General features: G+C 43.5%; 1 protein-coding gene across 1 annotated transcript in view; it reads left to right on the top strand.

The window, feature by feature from the left end:
* The window catches only part of PARM1 (prostate androgen-regulated mucin-like protein 1), a 100,734-nt gene extending 86,075 nt beyond the window's left edge, over nt 1-14,659 (top strand). The window contains exons 3-4 of the mRNA XM_081239121.1: nt 2,605-2,683; nt 14,471-14,659. Of these exons, the coding sequence (XP_081095247.1) occupies nt 2,605-2,683; nt 14,471-14,555 (164 nt within the window). The 3' untranslated portion in view covers nt 14,556-14,659. The remainder of the gene's footprint in view (nt 1-2,604; nt 2,684-14,470) is intronic.
* The last annotated feature ends 4,461 nt before the right edge of the window (nt 14,660-19,120 follow it).

Below are 19,120 nucleotides of genomic sequence, written 5' to 3' on the forward strand. Positions count from 1 at the left end.
TTGTTGCACGGCTGTCTTTTGTGAACAAGAAGGGTGGCCTTGAACAGCCCTGTTTGAAGACTGGTCTACACCGAGAGCCAGACAGCCACCAGTCACATGGAGAGGAAGACGGTCATTCTACTACTTGCTGTTTCAAAAAAAAAAACAGCACTGGAGTTGGGGAACTGCCTGTTTTATCTTCAGTAGAGGTGGTATTTAAATATATCCAGTAAATCGCAGAGTTGGAGGAGATCCAACTGCCTAGAGTTAGGGAAGAAACTTTGAAGGACAAACCTATGATTTCCTAAATTAAATGTATCCTGGGGCAAGAAAGAAGGGTCTTATAGAGAAATCAACTATATTTTTTCTCTCCTCCCATTTTTTTGAAAGGAGGAAATTAAATTTAAAGGTCAGTTTTCAAAGCTCCTAATTGCAATCAGTGTATCTTTTTGAATCTTGAAATACCCCCATCACCTTACCTTGCAGTAATAATCCTCATTTCACAAGCTCTTAAAAGAGCTGTTAAGAGGCTTCAGTGAACTTTGAATTGTTCTAGTTTCAGCGCAGTTTGGAGGCTGAGAAGCTAAGTGCAGAGTAGAGGTTATCCGTAAGGGGACTGACCTCAAACTTTCTCTACGTGATCCAGTCTGCATATTTGAGTGTTCGGTGCCTTAATTCTACCTTGACAATAGTAAAAAACGAAAGAGAACTGTACTGATAATTATACCAATCTGGCCCTAAAGGACTCTAGGAGCAAAGAGATGGGCGTGTGAGTGTCCAGAAGTGTGGAAGCTCTAAAATGGTACATTATGGTCGGTCTGTGTAGACACATCCAACTGTGGTCTTAGTCTCAATGTTAGCAATACCTCCTTGGCCTTTTAGACATTATAACCGGCGGGGGCATGCATGTCTCCTGTAGCCTTCTTTCACCCAGACCTTTGCGGGAGTTACTGAAGAGTTAACGAGTAGATTCATTTGCTTCTTAGCTCTGCTTTAATTCCTGTGGTGGAAGGGCTAATGAGAAGGACAATATACAAAAGCCATTCATAAGAGAGGGGGAAAAAATAGAAGGAGAAGTGGCAAAATCATCCACAAATAGTAAATTTCCAAACATGTGGGACAGATCCATCACCTTTGCGATGTAGTTCATGAAAGATGGGCACTGGTCCAGGAAGGTATATCTGGATCGGACTTTGGCTTGGTGCACAGGGCACCTCATTTAATTTTCTTCAACTTATGTGGGTGGGTAGAACAGCTCTTCCTTCTCTGTCACAGCAGGTGAGTGGTGTATGGGTCCACAGGGTTTAGTAGTTAGCCCATAGTCAGACAGCTAATGAGAGAACCACACTTGAATCCGCATATTCGGACTCCAGATCTGATGCTCTTTCCAATGTGTTTAAGAGTCCCCATTCATTTGTTGAAGTAGAAAATAATTTCTCAGTGGCCTGAACGAGCAAATGGGGTCCCTAGTACCAACTTTAATGCCAAAAAGTCACTTTAACAATGAGGAGACAAAAGCCCAATTGATTCTTGGTATTTCTGAGGTGAAATAAAACTGAAATATATACATTATTAGCCACCAACTCACACAAAAAGAGCATTGTGCCCCAAAGTAGTAATCTCTGGAAGCAGTATGGTTATTCTTACAAGGCTATGTGCTCAAAGGGTTTTTTGTTTGTTTTTTTTTTTAACTGCCCATTAATAGTTGCCTTTGGAAACAGATTTTAAACTACACGATAAAACATTCATGTTACTTTATAATTGTACCTGGTTATTTCTACAAACAAAACATAGCGTTACCTACCAGACTTGACCTTATTTTCTACACCAAACTTGACTTTATCCTCTACAAAATCAGATTCACCTTTCAGGGCTGAAAACTGGACACATGACCCAAAGAGGTGTTTTTTTAAAATGCTTTGATTTGATGGCATCATTAAAATTAGTGCATCTCCTACCAAGATGACCCTTTTGAAGTGGACACTACTGACATAACGCTGTGGTTCTGCTTTATTAAAAAATCAACAGCATTATTTTGTCATGACCCTTGACTAAGCATCCTAGGTCTTCCAATATTTTGCAAATGCTAGAAAGACAAGCTAAAGCACATGAAAGAAGAAAATAATACTTCAGGAGATTTTAAATCCACTACCCCTGCAGACGGCAGCAGCAGCAGCAACAGATTGGTGGCATTCTTAAAAAAATTATCAAATATTACTGTGAACTGTTTTCTGAACTCAAGGCCAGCCAAACGGTCTTAATAAATATTGACCATTTACCGAACTTAGCCTAGCCTGAGAAGCATTTTTTATTTTTATTTTTTTTGCGGTACACGGGCCTCTCACTGTTGTGGCCTCTCCCGTTGCGGAGCACAGGCTCCGGTCCCCAGGCTCAGCAGCCATGGCTCACGGGCCCAGCCGCTCCGCGGCATGTGGGATCTTCCCGGATCGGGGCACAAACCCACGTCCCCTGCATCGGCAGGCGGACTCTCAACCACTGCACCACCAGGGAAGCCCCTGAGAAACATTTTGATAACAGAATTAAGCTCCTGGGTTTCGCATTGCAGAATGATCTGGAATGAACACCTTTCCTTCATCTTCTTTCTGTGCCTTTTCTCCTTCCCAGGCAGCATCGCCGCCATTACGGTGACAGTCATTGCTGTGGTATTGCTGGTGTTTGGAGTTGCAGCCTATCTAAAGATCAGGTAAGACAGCACCTTCCTCTTCTTTATAAAGAATGGAATTCCTTTTTATCAGGCTCTGGGCTGTGAGCTGTTTTGCTGAGTTCTTGTTTCTTGATAAGTATCTCAGCTCTCAGAAATCTTGGCAGGGCAGTGAAAATGGCCAGCATACTGCACCCTGGACAGGAATAGATGGGGCAGTATCTGAAAGTTGGCAAAGCAGAAGAAATCATCCGGACTATACAGCGTGATGATGTAATGGAAGGAGAATGAACCTGGAGTGAGGGGACTGGGGCCTTGGCCCTCTGCCCTTAACTCACATCATCACCCTGAGAAAGCCACATGCATCCTGAGCCTCACCTTGTCTCACCTGTGAAATGGGCGAGATAGGCAGGCTCAATGGTTCCAAAACACTGATGTTCTGAACACTGATGTGGGAGTGTGTACCCAGCCTGGAAGGAGGTTCTCACCGCTTCTAAAGCAAAATGTTGAAAATACAAGGAAAGTGTAGTGTTTTCTACAAAATTGGGTTTTTCCCCCCGAGATTATATCCTTATAGTTTGGGTTTTAAAATATCCTTTCTCTTATGAAAAGAATGTGGTCACAGATGGTAGTTGAGTTTTTACTTTCTTTACCCAAAGAGAAAGTTGCAGTACTCTGTGAGTCCTCCACTTTTGTCGTCTACCGTCTGTAAAATCAAAACTCTCAAGAACCACGTTACTCACACTGAGTGTGCTTCCAGCTGTAAAATGCCAAAAGGCAAGTGGCTGTCTGGTTCCCCAGTCTGCCCAGTGCCTATAACAGGGACAGGAGGACGCATGCCACCATGATGAGCACAACTGGTCCCTGACCCCCCAATGCGTTCTCCTCCCAACAGCCAGGCCCATCTCTGTGGAAGCTCCTTCGCTTCGACCTGTCACTCCCTCCCTCAAACGCCCCCAGTGGCTTTCCCCCTGCCCTTAGAATTAAACTGGCCCTTCAGCTTGGCGTGAGTTCCTTCATGGACCCACCCTGCCACATCTTCTTGCTCATCACACATTTCTCTCCCTGTTAACCACTGAGCTGCAGTCACACGCTTTCCATCCAGTTCTTAGAACACACCAGGTACTTTGTCTCTTCAGGCCCTTGGTTCTTGTTGGTCCCTCTCCCTGAAATGTTTTTCTTCTAGTTCTTCCTCACACATGGCTTTCAAGTCACATTCTCCAGGAGATTTCCCTTCAGTTTGGTGCCTTTGTTATTTATTCTCCTAGTGCCTCAATTAGTTTCATCCTGGCTGTTTTCACTGTATGTGATTTTATTTGTTTTTTTAATATGTTTGTTTGCTTGTCTATTGTCTCTTTTCCCCACAAAAATGTAAACTGCCTGAGGACCCAGACTTTATCTGTGAGCACAGGGCTGGCATAAAGAAGATGCTCGATAAATTGAATAAATGCACAACTGAACGTAACAACACACAATCACACAGGCACGGTTGTGCACACATGCACACTCTTGACTTTTTCTCATCATAGCTGTGCTTCTCCCTTAAGAGGCGTGTCCTGGTTCCCCACGTGGAGCTCATGTATTTAGTTTCTCATCTCTACACACACGTCCCCTCTGCTGCCCCCTCTCATCTCCTCCTGTCATCCCAGCCCAGACCAGCGCCCACTGGGGAACCCTCCCCTCCCCCTTCCCTTTTATCTCCCTCCATCTTTTGTTCTACAAATGAACAAAATCAATCTAATGACTGGTGTCAAGTATGAGAGTGCCTTGTAATATCACCCCTATCTAGGGTACAAAGAACAAGAAAGCCAGGTTTCAAAGAGAAATCGGAATTAAAGTGCCAGCATCACCTGTGTCTAAAAGCCTTTATGAAAGGATCCAGAGGTCTTCAAATTAAAAAAACAATCTTTCTCTTCATTAAGTCTATATTTCCTTGAGCATCAAACAGTTTTATGAATTATAGCTTACTGAATGCTACCCTTTTCCATCTGGCTTAATTACTAGTTTATCATGGTAGATACACTGTATTTTAATTATTAGTTAAATTGGCTTTTATGAACTAGTCTGGGTACCTCATTCCCACTTTGTAACAGAGTTTCTCTTTGTGTTTGGGAGATTTGGGGTGGGGCTCAAAGAAAGGAACTTACAGAGAAATTTTAGAGACATTCTGGAATCACCAGTGGTGAGTTCCAAAGGGCTATGTCACCAAAAATGCCTTCTTAGAGTATGGAACAAAATAGAAACACTTCCCTCTCGCCACACACTTGCCAGAAATGATGTTAAAATAACCTCAGGACTCTTCTTCTTGACTCCAGGCAAGAATTCAATTTCACCACCTGAAGCCTACCACTGATGATAAGACAGGCAGACTAGAACAGTGACTAAGAATTCAGACTCCAGGAGCAGGGAGATCTCAGTTCCAATCTTAGCCCTACCACTTTCTAGCAGGTTCTACCATCACCTGGGCATGTAACAGAGCTTCAAGATCCCTCACTTCCCTCCTCTGTAAGATGAGGGCCGTAATTTTAACTACTTGGTAGCATCGTTGGAAGGATTAATGGATGCTGCTTCCCAAGTACATAGCACTGCCATCATCATCATCATCATCATCATCATCAAAGTGGTCAGCTGGAAGGAACGCCAGTAGGACAGCTGATCAATAGATAGTTACTGAGCATTAGCCATGTGCCAGGAACTCTTCCAAGCAATGGGGTCACATCAGTCATAAGACACAGTTCTGCCATCTCAGAACTTACTGGATTTGGAAAATTTTGTTAACATACCATTAAAATTGGTTCTAATGAGTGCTGATTAAAATTGTATAACATTTTACTTAAAATTTTTTTTAAACTTTTAAATTTAAATTTTTAAATTAATAAAATTTAATTTTAAAATAAAAAAATTATTTAAATTTTAAATTTATTTAAAGTTAAATAAATTTTTTTAATTTAGATTTTAAAAATTTTTTAAATTATATTTTTTCTCCAAGCATTCTCAACACTAGATAAATTCAGTGAATGATTAAATTGAACTAGTCATTGTTTCTCTCCCCTGTAATGTAGTTCCTCCCTCTTAATGTAGAAAGGCCCCCATGGTATAAGTATAAGATTGTTATTTATCTTTGGCACTACAAACTTAAGGATGGATAAAGTGATCAGACCCCTGTTTAGAAACCCCCTAAGGAAAACCTCTTTCTGCTGCTCTGGTAATTATTTTGGAAAAATGATAACATAAGGAGGTTAATAGCTCTCATGAATCTCAAGGCTGTGCTAAAACCCCTTCACGTGTTATTTTGCCAGATTCTTGGAAAGCCCCACTAATCATTCATCAAAAATACACACTTGGCTCAATTGACAAATGTGCATGCATGGGTGTGTGTGTGTACCTAAGGTTGAGTTTTGCCTTGGCTGAAAATTTCCTCCATTCCTATTGTCCCACATTTCTGAGAACAATAACATGACAGAAGTATGTTGTCTGTGGTTTTTTTAGCTCACTTGGCTGGAGCAGCAAGTGACTGAAATCACAGCCCATGAGGGAACCATTAGCTTCTGGCCTGCAACCACGCCCTATCACCCCAGGCCCAGCCGATGTCCTGGCAAAGGCAAAAGAAGATCCACTTGAAAGGGCAGCCTCACCACCAGAAAAAGGGCACTCCTTGTGAGCTCTGCTAAACAGTGGCTCAGGAGTTTCACCACTTTCCTAAATTCTAGCTCCCTCTGAAGGTGTCAGAAAACCGATCAGCCATCCGTTTTCACACTCCTACTCTTCAGGGATCCGTGACCCCTAGTTTTGTCACAGTATCTCCTGCCTGGAGGACCTCATCTCTCTGTAACCTAAGCCACTTTTTGTGTGTGTGTGTGGTACGCGGGCCTCTCACTGCTGTGGCCTCTCCCGTTGCGGAGCACAGGCTCCAGACACGCAGGCTCATTGGCCATGGCTCACGGGCCCAGCCGCTCCGCGGCATGTGGGTTCTTCCCGGACTGGGGCACGAACCCGTGTCCCCTGCATCGGCAGGCGGACTCTCAACCACTGCGCCACCAGGGAAGCCCCCTAAGCCACTTTTGGATGCAATTTATAAAAATGAACTGCCCAGAACCTTCCAAGGCTCTTTTCTACTATCCACCCCCGCATCGTAGCCGGCAACAGTGTAGGGTGGAGGGAGGAACGTGGGCTTTGCAGTCAGGTTCGATACTGACCCTTCTACTTACTATTTAGGTGGCTTTGGGCAAATTATAATCTCCCTGATCCTTCATTTCTTCACCTGCAAAAATAGAGCTGATAACACCTATCTTTCAAGGTTGTCTTGAAGATGAAGGGGAGTAATGAATGTAGATGACCTGGAAAGACCGTATAACATGGTGGTAAAGAATATGGACTCTAGGGCAAGTTCATTAATCACTCTGCGCTCAGTTTCCTTGTTTGTAAAATAGGACTAGAATACTAATACCTAACTCAGGCTTTTTATGAGGATTAAACTATGATACAGATAAACACGCAGTTCCGGGGTTGAAGTGAGAGCCATGGAAGGGCCAACTGCTGTCCTCGTTGTAATTGTCATCATGCGCTTCCTACTTAGGTGCTCAGTAAACTGTAGCCACCAGCAGCCCCATTCCATAGGCATCAGGGATTCAAAGGAGAGAGGAGAGGTGGAGGAGGAGGAAGACAGCACAGAAGCTCAGTTTTCTAATTACGTGTTGACGTGCAGACTTCCATGTTCCATCTTGGCAATTTCAATTGTGCTTTTTCTAAACACCTGTGAAGTGGCATCCACATTATACATTCATTAATAGAAGCTATCTCTGAGAAATCTTTATTCCAGGGCAACTTTCAAAGAAAGCAAAAGCCCTGCCTGCCTCTAGCAGAAGGTTGTCTTTAATTAGTGATGATTGAAGAGTGAAGTAAGTCAGTTCTGTTTTGTTTAAGTTGGCTCAAAACTCTTCAGTCACGAGATAATCTCCTGGGCAGGAGACCATATCTGCTATCGCCAGCAACGTGGATGCTGCTATAATTAGGTGTGCTGGTAACCCAGACAGACAACACGGCTGTTCCCTTCACAAAAATAAATGTGATCTTGATTTGTAGACACAACAGGGCCTGGCCCTTAGGACATCTTTGTAGAAGTCACCTGTTTTGCTTTAAGTCTTTCTAGTGATGACATTTTCTACAACTGGATTCTTCCTGGTTGTTGTTAGGTTGAAAAACTAGGCCCATAAAGAGCCAGCCATGAAGTCTAAGATCTTCCAGTGTTTGTTAGCTACAGGTTGACCTTTTCTGGTCAGCTTCTGGCGTTCTGTAGGTCTAGTTGACTTGATTCTCTACCTCAGTGATTCTCAAGACTTCCATGTGCATAAGAACCAATGGGCGAGGGCCTCCCTGGTGGCGTGGTGGTTAAGAATCCACCTGCCAATGCAGGGGACACGGGTTCGAGCCCTGGTCCGGGAAGATCCTACATGCCACGGGGCAACTAAGCCTGTGCGCCACAACTACTGAGCCTGTGCTCTAGAGCCCATGAGTCACAACTGCTGAGCCTACGTGCCTAGAGCCTGTGCTGCACAACAATAGAAGCCATCGCAATAAGAAGCCCACGCACCACACCAAAGAGTAGCCCCTGCTCGCCACAACTAGAGAAAGCCCCGCACAGCAAAAAAGAACCAAAGCAGCCAAAAATAAATAAATAAATTTATTAAAAAAAAAAAAAAAAGAACCAGTGGACGAGCTTGTTAAAAACACAGTTTCCTGGGTCTCAGCCCCATAGGTTCTGACTCAGTGTGTCAGGGTGGGGCCCATGCACTGGCAGCTCTCACCAGCTCATGGGTGATGCCAGTGCTGCTGGTCCAAGGACCAGACTTTGAGTAACCCTACTCTACCCTTTCCTCCAACACTCCAAACACACTTGGCTCTAAAGTTTCCCAGGTATAATGCTCTGCTGTTCCGTGCCTTTGTTTTTTTTGAACATGCTGATCCCTGGCCAGAGGTGTTTGGTTCACCTCTTTTTTATCTAGCTAATTCCAAGTTGTCTAGCTCAAAAGAGATCTTCTCTGGGAAGCTCCCACCCTCACCCTCTCCACGGTGAGTTTCATGCTGCCCATGCCTCCTTCGTACCATTCACTTCCCTGTACTGGAATCATTGCGTCCACTGCCAGTCTCCTCCACTAGAAGGACAGAGAGCCCCTGGCAATACCTGACATATAAGAGTTGCTTTATAGATACTTGGTGGCTGAGTGAATGATTCTGGGTAAGAAAGTTTGGGGTGCGGCAGCAGTGTTGGTTTATTCCAGATCAGGAGAAACTAGGTTTAGAGAAGGGGAAGCGATGGGAATCTGTTAAACCATAGACTTCCCCTAGTTATCTCGTGACTCTGAACTTGTTGACAAATAGGCAGGTGTTCCGACGTGCAGGCCTTTTCTGTGATGAGTGTCTGCCAGTATGATACTGGCAGATGATTTTAAAGTATAAAATTTTACCTGCCCCTTCAAAGTAAAGGTGATTATTTAAAGATACTGAATTATGATACTCGAACTGTTGCCACTAACTTGCAGTGGTTAACTGTGGGCAAATAAATTCACCACTAATGGTCACAGATTTCTTAGCTTCAAATTGGTAGTTCACAATGTTAATTTCTTAGTTTTGACTAATGGGCCATGGTTATGTCAGATGTTAATGTCAAGGGAAGTTGGGTGAAGGGCTCATGGGAATTCTTTGTACTATCTTTGCAATTTTTCTATAAATCTAAAACCATCCCAATATAGAAAGTTTTTTTTAATTACAGTTCAGTGCTACCACACAAATGTGTTGTTTGCTTCTGCCCCAGAGCCTTTGCACATGCTGTTCTCTCTGTCTGTAGGGTCTGCCTCAGGCATCCCCATGGGTCATCCACATCTCCTTTATGTGTCTGCTCAAATGACATCTTCGTGAGACTTTCCCGACCACCATATTCAAAATTACAGCCCCCACTTCCCATATGGAACCCCTCATTCCCCTTCCTTGCTTTATTTTCCTCTATTGTACTTATTACCATCTGCCGTATTACTTTTCATGTCTTATTTATTGTGTCTTCCCCCATTAGAATGTAAGCCCCCTTAGGACAGGGATTTCTGTCTCTTACTGCACTGAAGTATTCCCCAAATCCCAACATAAGGACTGATCGATGATAACTTTTCAATGAATAAATGAAAGAAGCCAGGCAGGGAAATGACAATCAGAAAAAGAAAGCCACCAACGAAAACAAAGGAGACAATGACAGCTGCACCAAACTAGCTTTGCTAATGGATGATTAAGAGTCTAAGGCCTAATGGCTAATGACCAAGGAGCTGCAAGTTCAGTTGTGTTTTCCCAGCGCTAAGCCATATTTATTCATCTTTATAACTCTCCTTCTTAGCACATAATAAGCACCAGTGATTGAATGGCAAGACTCACTTTACTAGAGAAGAGAGGACTTTGGAAGGAGTAGTAATAAACAAAGTTGGAGACCTGCTGGGGTTGACCCTTATAAAGGAGAAGGTGTTTTCTAAAATATGTTTGTCTCAACACAGAAAAAAGTTAAACACCTCATTCATTTTCAAAGAGCATTGAGTTCCATTAAGTATTGATACTATAGGTACCTTTTCACAGTTGTGGAGAAGGCCTCAAACCACAAATGTCACTACCACATTTACCAGTTGTCACCAACAAAGCATCACCAATTGTGACTGCGGGGAGTGGGGAGTGTTGCTTTGTTAGAGCAAAACCACTTGAGAAGGAAGCAATGAGGCAAGGGCTTCACAGAAATCATTCCCTATTTTGTCCCCTCAGGTTCTGCTTTTAGCTAATAGTGACAATAAGCACAGTGTCATTGATTTACAAGGACTGTGAGCCTATACTGAGTGCTTCAAAGCCATGTCATCACATTGCCACAGGCCATATTAATCCCCGCTGGTACTGACAAAGTAAACTCTGTGTATTTACTCCGTGTACTGTTTATATGCTACTGGATGTAAGCAGTTATTATCAAGTATTTATAAAAGTACCATTGCATTAAGAGCAACATATCAGACATTCAGAAAATGAGAAGCTAAGTAAGATGTAGTCTGCCCCCGGAAGGTTTACTGTCTAAGGAAGCCAACCTACAGCAAATGGAAAACTTATCTATGCTGGCTTGCTGGGTGCCGGTCTTTATGAAGAAATGGAGTAAATGAAACTGCCTTGACATGACGAGGATGTCATTCATACAGAATGCTCTTCAGATGGAAATTAAATGCAGCAGCATTGCAGTACAGAGCCAACAGGCCTTAGTTTTAGTACCACCTCTCCCAGGATGTCACAGTGACAGTCTTCCAGATCCCTTGGGCCAAGCCCCACCTTCTTAATCTTGAGAGTGGGAGGGTTTTTTGTTTATTTGTTTATTTATTTATTTTTGGCTGTGTTCGGTCTTCGTTGCTGTGTACGGGCTTTTCTCTAGTTGCGGTGAGCGGGGGTTACTCTTTGTTGCAGAGCACGGGCTCTAGGTGCGTGGGCGTCAGTAGTTGTGGCACGTGGGCTCAGTAGTTGTGGCTTGCGGGCTCTAGAGCTCAGGCTCAGTAGTTGTGGCTTGCGGGCTCTAGAGCTCAGGCTCAGTAGTTGTGGCACACGGGCTTAGTTGCTCCACACGGCATGTGGGATCTTCCCAGGCCAGGGCTCGAACCTGTGTCCCTTGCATTGGCAGGCAGATTCTTAACCACTGTGCCACCAGGGAAGCCCTGAGAGTGGGAGATTTTTCCCCTACTTTAGACCTGACAAATGCCAATCTGAAAAATTCCCCCATTTCCATCTAAAACATGCCATGATTTAAGAGGTTCTGACCAAGAGAGATAGTTTAAAGTGATCATTAATGATTCTCTTCTTATCTCACACACACACACTCACACACAAAATGTGTTTGTCTTCCTCTTTCCACAGTATTACAGGATTTATCCAAACCTGGCTTGAATCCCAGCACACCCAATTCTTCTTGTTTAGGCTCATTATTACATTAAAACATGCCCTACAGGTTCAGTACACTCCCAAACATGGTTTATCTCTACTTCTTGCTTTGCTTCCCTCATTTCCCAGTATTTTGCTCAACTCAAGTTCATTCAAATGAGAAGACAAAGAAAAATGAAAGCTCCATCTTTTTCCTTTATTTGACTAGTGTGTGTGTAGTAGACATCTCTTATAATACAGCAGATTCAGGTATAGCTCTGATCAAATAGTCTTGCCTACCATAACCACAAGCAGTAAGACCTGATGCCCAGAAGATTTTTAATCCTTTAACCCCACTCTAGCATGATAATATATTTTTTTAAGTTATAATATAAGAAGCTGGTTTTATAACTATGCCTGAGGCATAGTTTCAGGAGTTCCTGGAGAAAGTGAGGGAGGCGCACTTTTCACTCAGTATCCTTTTTTATTTGCAGATCTGTCATGCACTTGTGTAAGTTTCATTATCATAAAAATTAAAAAGCAATATTGGGCAACATTTATTGTGCATTTACTACGTGCCAGGTCTTTTATGTGCATTTCCTCATTTAACCCACCCACCAATCCTAACGCAATTTTTTTCTTTCTCCGTTTTATAGATGAAGAAACAGGGAGTTAAAAATATATTCAAGGACATACATCTGTAGGCTCAACTGACATTTTATGAGAATCAAATTATATGATAGATATAAAAATGCTGTGAGAAAGCATACAAAGGTGAGACAGAGTATCCTATCAGTAAAAGAAGGTGCTTATTGGGTCCCTTTTGGCCAGACTTGTCACAGTAAGTCATGCTGAAACTTAGGCCCAGCTCCAGTCTTGTAATCCCTAGGTTTCTACTTGTTCAGTCTATAACTTCCATTTCTCAACCCTCCTATTAAAGAATTTGATTGGAATTGGAGGTTTTAGGTGTGGGGGAAGCGTTGGCGATGGATGGGTGGGACCTCATTTACCAACACTGCCCTCCCCTATTCCTGCGGATTAGTAGATCAGTGGTGTGTTATTTGTGACCTCTTTCATTCTCACACCCACAGAAATGAGTGTGGGTCTTCAGGGAAAACAAACTATATTGTGGAAGTTTCCAGGTGTATAGACTGGGTCAACTGAGCCAGCCCTCGGGACTGAAATCAGAATTTTGAAAGCTAAGAGTCTGAAGCCAGCACATCACGCATCTCTTTTCAACTACCTGACAGATGTAAATAAGCTTAGACGAGTGACAGCACTTAGTTTAGCAACAGACAGAAGTAAGTATATAGCAAATGCTTTTTGTGCCTCTCGGGTTGTATTTTCATTTTGCTTAATTTTCATATCTAGCTGAGAAAAAAGTTAGGGGAAGTGGGTATGTTCATCTGTACTATAGATAGCCTACCTGATTTCCAGTGGCAAGGTGTCACAATTCACAAGCTAGCCTGAACCTCAGAGGCACCAGATGCTCATTTTGTGGTGTTCTCCAAATCCTTTCATTGGTTTTATTCTTAAAATGCCATAATCCTTTCCAGGAAGCTCCCACCTTGTGAACAGATTGGATATTCAGGATGTATTTTTTCCTATCACTGTTTCCGCCACAAACATTTATCTAGGACTTACTCCTCTAGGTGCTGGAGATAGAGGCAAGAACAAACAAAACAGGCAAATAATCCATATGTATAGTCTAATTCGAGGAGAGAGGCAGTCACAAAATAAATACGTAAATTGTATCGCATGTTAGAAGGTGGTGAGTACTATGAGAAAAATTAAGCAGGGAGTGCTTTGGGCGGGGAGTTACAAGTTTAAATAGAGCTCCTAAGGAAGGCTTCCCTGAGAAGGTGACATTTGGGCAGATGTAAGGAAATGAGGGAATGAGCTATGTGGAGATCTGGAGGACAATTGCTCCAAGCTGAGGGAACAGTAAGTGCAAAGACCCTGAGGCAAGAGTGTGTCAGTCATGAGAGGAAAGAGCAAAGAGGCCAGTGTGGTTGGAACCGAGCAAAAGGCACCGGCATAGTAGCTGATTTGCTCAGAAAAGTAACAGGAGCCAGACCCTGCAGGGCTTTGCAAACCATCGTAGTGACTTTGGCTTTGACTCTGGGATGATGGGCCACTTAAAGGCTTCACACGGAAGAGCGATAAGCATCTGATTTCAGTTTCTTTTTGAAATAATATTAATTGTGGAACAGGTTGCCAGAATGAGCCAGCAAAGCCGGATAAACCCATATTGCCATTGAGCTAAGGTGCTAAGCAGACTCCAGGGAGCTGAGCTCAGAGAACTGGGTTCCGATCCCGGAGGTGGGGGTTCGACTCATAGCTCAGTTGGGTGACTTTGGGCATGTCAGTTAACATCTCTGAGTCCCATTCTCCTAATTGGAGAAATAAGGATGAACAATACCTGGCCCATGGTTTTATTCTGAGGATCAAGTGAACACAGAACATAGAAGAACTTTGTAGATTATAAAACATTATATAAAGGTCAGGAGGGGGTGGTGAGAGCAACAGCGGTTCTGGTTGTGTCGTTATCATTTCAGGGAAAATGAAGTCCAGGACCTAAGCCAAAAATGCCAGGAATGCAACCTTCCCTTTCCCATTACTTCTTATTAAATAGCCATGGAAAAGGGGCCTCTTCCTCCAGCACTGGAGGTCAAGGAGAGAGACAAGGACCCAGCTGATCCCAAGAGAAGGCGCCAGTTGGGCTCCCAGCGGATCAGTCATAACTTACAAGGTGTTTGCGGACTGGGGCCTCCCGGCTTGGTGCGTCTGCTACCGAGGGATGTCCTAGTGAAGAATTGTGTCTCCTCTCCCCAGTTCAGGCCCCAGGGCACGGGCTGTCCGCAGATGGGCAACTTCTCCAAATAACCACACCCCTCTTCTCCTTCCCACCAGGCATTCCTCCTATGGAAGGCTCTTGGATGACCACGACTACGGGTCCTGGGGGAACTACAACAATCCTCTGTACGACGACTCCTAACAAAGGAAGGTGGCCTGGGATGAGGAATAACTGTCTTTATTTATCAGTGCTTATCCAGTAGAATTAATAACAAGTACCTGATGTGCATTGAGCGACAATCCTAAGCCCTGTTTTGTTGGTTTGGTTGTTTTGTTTTCCTCCCTCTCCTCTGGCTGCTACAACTTCCCCTTTCTGGTACCAAAAAAAAAAAGAAAGAAAGAAAGAACGAAAGAAAGAAAATTATTTAAAAGTGAGTGGAGTCTGACATGCAGCTGACATGGGCCAACCCTAAGCCATCCAGGCCGGACGCCACGGTGGAGGTGCCTGTACCCAGCGCCGGTCCCACTGCGAGAAGAAACAGGAAGAGGGATCAAGTTGTGTTGTCAAGGGTTACTTTTAGGGGAACTTTCAGTGTGTGGTATTTCTTAAACTTTTCTTTAGGAGATTACATTAAGTCTCAATGAGGGGAAAGGCAATGAGTGCTGGGAGGAGTTTGCAGGTAAGGAAGCAGGGGTTTCTCAGATTCCTTTTTAATCTCAATTTATCTGGTTGTGTCCCACAGGACACCTGCTTGGCTCTGCTAGCTGGATGCCAGTTTCTTAGCTGCCTAATTAAGGAAAGAGGAACCTAGAAGGTGCCCTGGGGGAGGCCAGCTGGCCGAGGGGCAGAGTAGCAGGCCGCTGTCAGACCTCAGCCTGCCTGCTACCTGGCTCCCCTCCAGGACACCTGTCTCTGCTGAGGATGCCTGTTCTAGTCAACCGCAGCTGGGATCCCAGCCCACAAGCTTTCAGCGGTTCCACGGGAGAAGGCTGTGAGATGAGTTTAGCTGTAGAAAAGAAAGGGAGAGGCGTGTGAAGTGAGTGTGCAATGGGGGCGTTGAGGAGGGTGGGAGGGAAGGGGCGTGTAACATACACCGCGTACCTCATTAGGGAAGGTAAGATCAGCCCTCAGTAACTGCCAGAGACATCCACTGCCTGAAGGAGCCTGTGGACTCCTTGCTTTCTACCCACAAAGCAACTGGTTCACTGCCTTACTGTCTGTTGGATAAAGGCTGTAAACCGGCTGTTCTTGGTGTTGTTCTTGTTGCTGTTAATTTTTTAAAGGCACTAGTTTGTCTGCAGTTGCTCAGTGAGGCTTTTCCGTACAGACACGGTGATTAATCCGTTTATTTTTCCCAAACATTTATCTTACTAATTCTGCTGTTTGATAAGTGGACACCCCTGGGTACATAGTTTTAAAATCCTGCATCACGAATTTTGAGAAAGAGCTGATCATCTTTGTGGGCATCCATTTCCAGCAGTGCTTCTCAGCAGCAGGTAATTTTGCTTCCCCTCCCCCATCCAGGGAACATTTGAAAATGCCTGGTGATATTTTCTGAGTGTCACAATCTGGGGGTGCTACCACTGGGTAGAGGCCATGGAGGCACTAAACATCCCACGATGTACAGAATAGCCTACCCCAACTAAGAGTTATCTGGCCCCAAAGGTCAATAGTGCCGAGTGTGAGAAACCCTAATTTATGGTGATGCTTGTTGTGACAAAACAAGATGCCCCAGGTTAGTGATGGTTTTTACTTTTACCTAAATGAAATGATTCGTTCAATTTTTATCTTAAAAGTATTTAGTTTGTTGGCGGATGGGTTGTTTTTGCTATGCATGGTTGCCTTTTTATTTCTGTGTGTTTTCTAGATGGTTTTATTTCATGGCTCTAACCCTGTCCTTCTGAAACACCTGTGTATTAGCAGCTGGCATTTTATGTCCTGATTTCATAGCATAGAAAATATACATTGGGTTCTGTTTCAGAATGTGTCATAGTGTCCTATGCTATCATAAAGAACTTGAAACTGCATCATATTTTATTTCGAAACTTGGACCTGCTGCCATGACTCTGTTTAGTTTCCAGAAGCTTGACCCTCAACTCCTCCTGTCACTCACTGTGGCCCAGCAAAAGTACTGACATGAAAACAGCCGCTACCGTGCTGGGCTAAACTTCTCTGGTGGCAGAGACATTAGGGCTGGTGACACTTTCCATGATGTGCCAATCCCCCGCTCTGAAAGAAATTGGACAAAGAAAGTGGACATTCTCAGAAAAATGGCCAGGAATGACCAAGGGTACCCCTTCTGACCATGCTTGGCCTGAATAATTATCCCTCTTTCCTACCCTCACCCTCTTTATAGGCTTTCGGTTCGGCAAAGGACAATTCGATAATGACAGGATATTCCATATATTTTTTTACTCCCTCGGCCACAGATGTGTTGACAAAACGTCCATGAAGCACCTTTGGAGAGGTGGTCTTCTGGGTGTTGCTTCAGTCATAAATACTGGGTGAGAGGGACCAGCCTCTTCCCAGGGAATCCTGACTCAACTAGCATCTTTCCCTACCAAGGCTGCTGATGTACAAGAGCACTTGATGGGTTGGTTGCTCTTATTAATTTCCAGATCCTTAGGGTAAAGAGAGGGATCAGCAGATGCATTCAGCAAGGTGACAGCTTCCCATAAACGCTCTAACACTCCTTGTTGTGTTAGTGTAAAATACCAGTGGGTTGAACCTTATTTTGCCAAGCGCATTTTTCTATTTTTGAGTTGGCCAAAAATGTTAACAACTGCATTCAACAAATATTGCTTAACGCACTCACACTCACACACACACGCACACACCCCTGAAATATATGCCAATAACTGACGTCCTTTACCTCAGGGAGCGAGTCTGTTCAGGCCTACTTAAGGGAAATGGCTCCGGTGGATCTAAAACAACCATATACTCTCCAGGGACCGGACTAGTCATAATGCAGTAGAGAGAATGTCAGAGCAGGAGAGAGGCCAGCAGCCTCTTCTAGGTCACAGATTGCAAATGACAGAGTGGGGTTCAAGTTTGTTTTCTTTTACCGTGGCCCCAGTGAAGTCTCCTGCCCTCCCTGGACGTCTGTGTCTTCATTTCTTAGTCGGGCGTGACGCTGTCCTATGGACCTCACCCCATGCTACCTCACAAATGTGTTGTGAGGATTAATGAAATCATGTCCACAGTGTTTTCAATTTCTGGAGAAAAATATTTATAGATGTTTTAAGTATTACATAAATGTATAAGTAATCTCAGTTTCTTGTTTGACTGATGTGTTGTTTTTACTTAAATCTATGAAATGACAGCTGTATAGTAACTAGATACAGACAGCTGTTACAATTCCAAGCTAACCCCCAATGCCGCTGCCTGACTCCTGGGACCATGAAGGATGGTTTCCATCCCTGAATGAAAGGATGGCCCAGGACATAGGTCTCACAGACTGTTGAGTTAGGGTAACACATATGGATACCTGAACGCTAACAGCAGTAGACCTGGCCTTTACCATCCCAAAGTTTTCTGAGTTCCTTGTGGAGTTGATTTTGGTTTACTGTCATCTGTTTGCCCTTTATCTTGCTTGCAAGGGTGCATGGTTCAATCCCTCGCATCTGGGAAATGAATTTTGCAACTGGGCCAGATGCTAATTTGCACGTTGATTCACCTTCTTTGCCTTTTATCTCTTTTTGGCAAATGAATGTACCATTTCAACTTTGATTTTAAAGTGCTAGTTGATATTGGTGATAGTGCTAACCAAGAGACCAATGCCAGATTGCTTTTTTGGGGTGAGTTAGCCAACATCATTTCAAGATGGAAAAACTTGCAACTTCTTTGATATTTGATCTCATTGTATCTACATTTGTTGTAAGACGTATTGCATATTAATGATAATTATATCAATTAAAGTTCTTAAAAGCTTGCATCTGACAGTGTTGATTCACATTTTGATATGTTTTGTTCTTCAAGCCATTCGGTTCCTATGCTCAGTACTGCTCAGATTAAGTAGTCCTGGCTTGTTCTTAGAGAAAATTTATCCCACATCAATAAATAATACTTTCTGCAGAGTGGGAAGTTCTCTCTGATCTTGAAACAGAATTGAAGGATGTCAGAAATGAAGAAACTTTCCAAGCAATGACTTTACTCTTAACCATATACCATGCCTTATAAAATAGTTATAAAAATAAACACTTTGATTCAATAAACAGGTAGTGATCCATGATAAGTCACACCAAGGCAGTAGCAGTACATTTGATACTTGCTTTGTTCTCCTTCAAAAAATTCGGCATACCCATCCATCTGACAGTTAAACAGCAAGCAATTTCAATCATCCAGAATATAATTTCCACCCCCAGAAGCCAACCAAAGACTATAATGATTGTGAAGAAGGCAGCAATAACAAAGCCCATGTATCTTGCAACATAGGAGAGCAGTGGATCCACCTGCAAACTAGAGCAAGTTGATTTGATGATGGATTTAAAATTGAGGTCAGATTTAATATGTTTAGGTACCTGGCTTCCAGTGGCACAGCATGGAGGATTGCTGGGGAAGACTCAAGATGAACAAAGAGAACCAGACGTGAAACAGACCCTTCCCCGTTGACCATTCGGTCATTTCTCGAAGACCTGCCATGGGCACGAAAGCAAGTAACAACTCCATTATTCCAAGCTTGCCTGAACAGGATTGGTTGGAAAGCACATTAAGTGTGTATAGAAAGAAAAAGCCTAATAATAATGTATAGTGTTTACATATTATGA

This window comes from Mesoplodon bidens (genome assembly GCF_964165515.1).
Source record: "Mesoplodon bidens genome assembly, chromosome: 1".
NCBI classification, from domain to species: domain Eukaryota; kingdom Metazoa; phylum Chordata; class Mammalia; order Artiodactyla; family Ziphiidae; genus Mesoplodon; species Mesoplodon bidens.